This window comes from Etheostoma spectabile, chromosome 10 (genome assembly GCF_008692095.1).
Source record: "Etheostoma spectabile isolate EspeVRDwgs_2016 chromosome 10, UIUC_Espe_1.0, whole genome shotgun sequence".
NCBI lineage: Eukaryota > Metazoa > Chordata > Actinopteri > Perciformes > Percidae > Etheostoma > Etheostoma spectabile.
In genome coordinates this window covers 13,486,823-13,492,226 of record NC_045742.1, presented here as the reverse complement: position 1 = coordinate 13,492,226, position 5,404 = coordinate 13,486,823, and the positions used below count along the sequence as shown (strand labels likewise).

The 5,404-nt window shown below is 42.3% G+C and overlaps 1 protein-coding gene across 8 annotated transcripts in view; it reads left to right on the top strand.

Annotated features, from left to right (window-relative positions):
* The first annotated feature begins 293 nt into the window (after positions 1-293).
* Positions 294-5,404, top strand: part of atp11c (ATPase phospholipid transporting 11C (ATP11C blood group)) — a 41,574-nt gene continuing 36,463 nt past the window's right edge. For all 8 annotated transcript variants that reach the window (XR_004333687.1, XM_032527160.1, XM_032527159.1 and 5 more), the window contains exon 1: positions 294-835. Coding sequence is in view for 7 of the 8 variants with exons in the window: in XM_032527160.1 (XP_032383051.1) it covers positions 809-835 (27 nt within the window). In the remaining variant the exon portion in view is untranslated. The remainder of the gene's footprint in view (positions 836-5,404) is intronic.

Here is a 5,404-nt window from a genome sequence, read left to right as displayed (position 1 = left end):
GTTATTTCACACTTTTTTGTTAAGTACATAATTCCATATGTGTTTACTCATAGTTTTGAGGGCTTCAGTGATAATATACAATTATCAGTAAATAGTCATAAAAATAAAGAAAAAGCATTGAACGAGAAGGTGGTTCCAAACTTTTGCCCTGTAGGCTACTATGATCCATGAAGTGCAATCACAAACTTCCACCTCTCTTCTATGGAACATGCAGGAAACTATGAAAGCTTGTAGTTCAAATTCAGACCACATTACCCACAATACATTGTGAGCGAATATCGCCGCACCTTCACCGGGTGGAGCTTGTGAACGTGGGAACGTTTGTGGGTTGCTGGCTGCTGGGTTGCTGCGGGTCTGGAGTAATACTTGTTTGACAGGAAGGTGAGGCGACCTCAGCACAGGGATTAAAAGCAGAAGTTAGTTATAGTGTGTCTGTGGCAGTTAGCGAGGCAACGGGGAGGCAGACTTGAGAGCTATAAATGATTTGTACGAGTCTAAGCAACAGGGCACAGAGCGAAATGTCAGGGACTGTTTCAGCCTTGAGCAAAGGGAAGCGCGAGTAGTACACCGCAACGCGGAAAATATTCAGGGGGAGAGAATGCGAATGGTGCGAAGATGCCGAAATCAAACAAAATGGAAACGATGTAGCGTCGCTGCGGCATTTCATATAGGTAGAACTAACGTTAGAGTAGAGAATAGATAGCTAAGGAGCTAGCAGGTTAACTAACATACATGTAAAGTTATTCCCCGGAGAAGCTGAAGCAGAGTTCATCAGTGTTGCGAAATCAAAGAAGATAAAAACAAGAAGATGCTACGGAGAAGACTGAACCGTTTGGTATGTGTGCCTGGCATCAACACCACACACACACACACGCACACACTGTTAGCTTATGACATCCTGCTGCTCCTGCTAGCTTTTTAATTGCAGTGATTCTACTATGAAAGAATGTAGCTAAGCTGGCTTTTCCAGTCATTTCCTTTTCCCATTTTTTGCTAGAAATTCGTGAGAAACTGACAACAAACTGTTACTTCACACTGCCTGGCAACACGAAACAGCCGTTGTCTCACTTCATTGCTCTTTTTAGTGAGACAGTTAGCTAACTGCTTGGTAAGTTCGTTGCCAGCCAGGAAGTCACGACAGATGCAAGTTGATGTTAGCTAAACTCCGAGTCATAAAACTAGCTAGGCTTTCAGGTCACAGACTTGAATTGTTGTCTTACATCTCACCATTTAAACTCACCTTCTTAACAACCGTATCATCAAATGTACAGTGAGTTCCCCCTGTATATGTAAAACAGCCCTGGAGCTAAAGCTCTATTTGAGAGAACATCGACCTGTCTCCAGAGACCTGGACTGCTTTTCTCAGGGGTCCCAAAAGCTAAAAATAAGCACTCTATTTAAAGGCACAAAGACCTGCATCAAAAGAAACGTCTTTCCCTTTTCTCATAATGTATGGTTAGCTCTAGAGTTGAATATAGGCAACAGAAAATCAGCAACGCATTTAATAACCAGCTTAATTATTTTAACTAAAATTAAATACACTAGTTCTGACTTCTTAAATTTGAGGATTTGCTGCTCTCCAGTGTTTTTATATCTTTATTTTGGATCATTGGTTAGCATAAAATAAGAATCCACAGATTAATAAATACTGATAATAATCAATATATAGCCCTCAGAGTGCATCATAGAGGTTTCTATTTGCCATACAGTTCCTCTTTGCTCCAATGTTACTTTGCATCCAGCCATAGGTTTGTTCAGTGGAAGAATTTGGTATTTTGCCAGTGTGAAATGCTTTGACATCATATTTCACAATTGGGCAATGTAATGCATACCCTTTTAAAGTTCATCCGTTGGTTTTCATTGCCCTTCTCATACGTTAATCAGCCATGAGTGGGCTAGTTGAACTATCCGCAAGGCCAGGTTTATGCTAAACCGCCTTTACTGCCTATTTATCATCCTCTTATGCACCATACCTGTTGTCACCAGCGGGTTGAATCCCCCACAGGCTTTGTGAGCAGTATAGATACCGACAGTGAATAAGGGAAGCAATATAATAATTATAGTGCCTGACCCTCCTTCTGGCCTCTCTTTAAATGTTGCCAGGTCAGCTGATTTCCCTCCTTCTGGAGAGGATTGCTGCTGTTATTTCTCTCCAGTGTGAGCTGTAAATAATATTTTGTGTGGGGCAGCCAGCCACGCTGTCATTGATGCACACAGTGCCGTTATCTGAGGCTCTCGCTCTCTGCCTCCTGATTCACACCACCCTCCCCTTACCCACGGGGGGTACATGTGCATCAGGAAGAAGGAGAACAGATAGAGATGAGGGAGAGTGTGACTGCTCATAGCAAAAGGCACTGAGGAGGCTTCGTGTGTCTCACTTGACTTTCCCACTATGATGCACTGTGCCACTAAACCCTGAGTGTGTCTTTGGAAAATCATTAAAGATGGCTGTGGATGCGTGTATGGCTGGGCTTTTCATCAGGGGGGAAGCTCCAGAGGTAGTGATGCTCTGACAGGAATGCAAAATCACACAGTTGCCTTTGATGTTCGCTCAAGCCCTTGAAGGCAGCAGTATGATCTGTGAGAGGTGGAGCCTGGCGGAAATGTGATAGTGGTCATTGTGGGAGCTCCCCTGCCTTGACTGCAAGGAGGACAGCACAGACACATGAAAACACCATCATTCAGGCATCACCTGAGTATCTTTTCACACCATGGTAACCAGACTGCCTCCTCCTACTTTGTAGCTCAGTTGAACTCACATGTGTGAAGTTTGTTTTATATTTTGCCTGTGTTGTAATACTGTACTAAATATTCTTTTGCTCAGTAATGCAGCACACTGAAGCTCGAAAGGTGTTCTGACCTTGTGCACAAAGGCAGGAAATGGTCATGTAAACAGAATTGCTTTGAGTTTTGGATTATACAATAAGAGGATTTAGGGCTGAAACATTTAATTGATTATTTAAACAGCAAGCATTTTGAAGTCCTTTTTTAGGCAAACATGCCAAACATTCTCTATTTCTACCTGCTCGATTGTGAGGATTTGCTGTTCTTAGATGAAAGTAAACTGTATATCTTAGAACTTTATTTTTGGATGCTTTATTTACAAAACGATTAATCTAAAAATAATAATGCCCTAAACCCGAATATGACAAGTTTAAACAACTTAAAACGCATGTAAAGTTAGCTGGACTGTTTAATGGTTGTGATTCACATTTAGTGTGTGAAGAATAAGACGCCACAGTTGGGTTTTTTTTCAGCACCATAAGCTAAAACGGCAGCCTGGTGATTGGGTCATTTAGGCACAAGATGTAGAACGTATTGTAATGTCTATTGTCTCAGTAGTAGTAACACCATGTGAAAGTGTACCTTAATCAAATGATGTTAGTGAGATTCTAGCCTACAGTTCTTCCCATGTGGTTTAGATTTTGATTCATAGACACTCCAGTGGCATCATGACAGTTTCACAATTTATTTCCACCATTGATGCTATGTTCTTTTTTAAAGTACACCTTTTAGGGGTGTGGCTTCATTATGTAGCTTTCTATCATGCTAATTTAGTTGTTTTATGTCCTGTGCACCACTCAGGGCGTCCCCTCTCTAGGTGGGGCCTCCCCCCTCACCCTTCTGCCCTCCTCTTCAGCTCTCTTCAGTCTATCCATCCTAGAGCAGGCTGATGCACTGAGGCCTGCCAATCTCAGATCTGTCTCAACTTGACTGTGACCCAAACACTAGTAACCAGGCCCTCACCTGGCAGGAGACGTTGTTATGTTTGAAAGATTGCATGCCAGCTGCGTTTGGAAGGCCCCTGGGCTCTGTAAACCTGTTTCTCAGGTCCATAAAGAGCAATCGCAGGTCTGTAATGTTCACACAAACCTGCGCACGCACACAAACTATGCTGTTGCAATGCACACACACTACGCATACCTGCACATTAAGGTGATTTTGTTTTTGTTTGTTGTCAAAGTAAACAACACAACCGGTTGAGAACCCGGTGTCACTTTTCCCAGGGGAAGCTAATGTTTTGTTCTACTATAATAGATGTTTTTGTACTTGCTGCATCAGACCTGCAAATGTTAGGGTAATGAGTATAAGTTCCAGCATTACAAGCACTTAATGTCAAATGTACCTATTTTTTTGACAATAATAATAACAATAAAAAAATTAATAATAATAATAATAATAATAATAATAATAATACATTGAATTTATATAGGGCTTTTCACAAACTCAAAGTCGCTTTAAAGGGCAGGAAGATAATAAAAACAATGTACAACTAAGCAAAAAAAACTAAACGGCAAGATTCAGGGACAGATGAGAAGCAAGGGGACGTGGGGCTATGGATAGGCAGAGGTGAAGATTTTTATATTGCATTCAAGTCAATCTTATTTTTATATAGCTACTCATGTCCGCTAGTAGCACCTGTTGGAAACGTATTAAGGGCTTTTATTAACCAGTGAGATACAAGAGACCTTGAACAGAGATGTTACTCTTGGGTGAGCAGTTGGGTTAAGAGGGCCATCTGAAGGCCACAGACCATACAAGGCATGTAGGGCCATTTGATTTATCAGGTCTGTTTGACTAGGAGAGATGCGTATTGATTAGAGCTGTGCTCAGTTTTGCCGCTATTAGTCTTGCACTGTGAATTGGCTTGTGAACAGAATTGCTTACTCTGATTTCTTTCTCTTCCATCCTCTCTCCATCTGGTCTCCTGCACTCTGCCCAGTAATGGAAACCCAGCCAAAGGAGATCATCTGCAACACACAGCAGGAATATAAATATATGTAGTGTGCGGAGGGAGGCAGTGTGAAGAAATAAAAGGCTGGTGGTGGGATAGCGTGCTGATGAAATATAATGGTAGAGTATGGATAGCCCTGCGTGACTCAAACCCAAGAAACTAGAGTGAAACCAGGGGGTGGACCTTTAGCCTCTTTGCACCTCCATCTCTTTCTTCACCTAATGGACAGACTTCTAGACTTCCTGTAGTGGCTTACATGGGAGTGGGTGGATCAGGTTGGATACAAGGGGACCAGGGACGGCTTTTTGTGGGCAAATTTCCACTTTCTTTTAAAAGCTAGGTTGAATTCTCAGTTTGTAGCTCTAAATAATTCAGGTTGCTTCATTTATTTTGCATTCTCCTCACATCGCTCCTCCTTTTCCTGACCCACGTATCCTTGCCAGGCAAGCTGCACTCAAAATGCATCCCCGTCATCCATATATGTATAAAGGATCATCCCAGAGATTTTATGTGCCATGCTCCAGCTCTAGCATTACCCAGAGAGCATTCGCAGCGAGATGTGTAGAGAATGCTGAGATGTGTGGGGGGATGTTTTTCTTTCTCGTCTATATCTCACTCTCTGTGTCTGAGCACAGAGGGAGGAGGTGGGATGCCAGCATCTGTGATGTT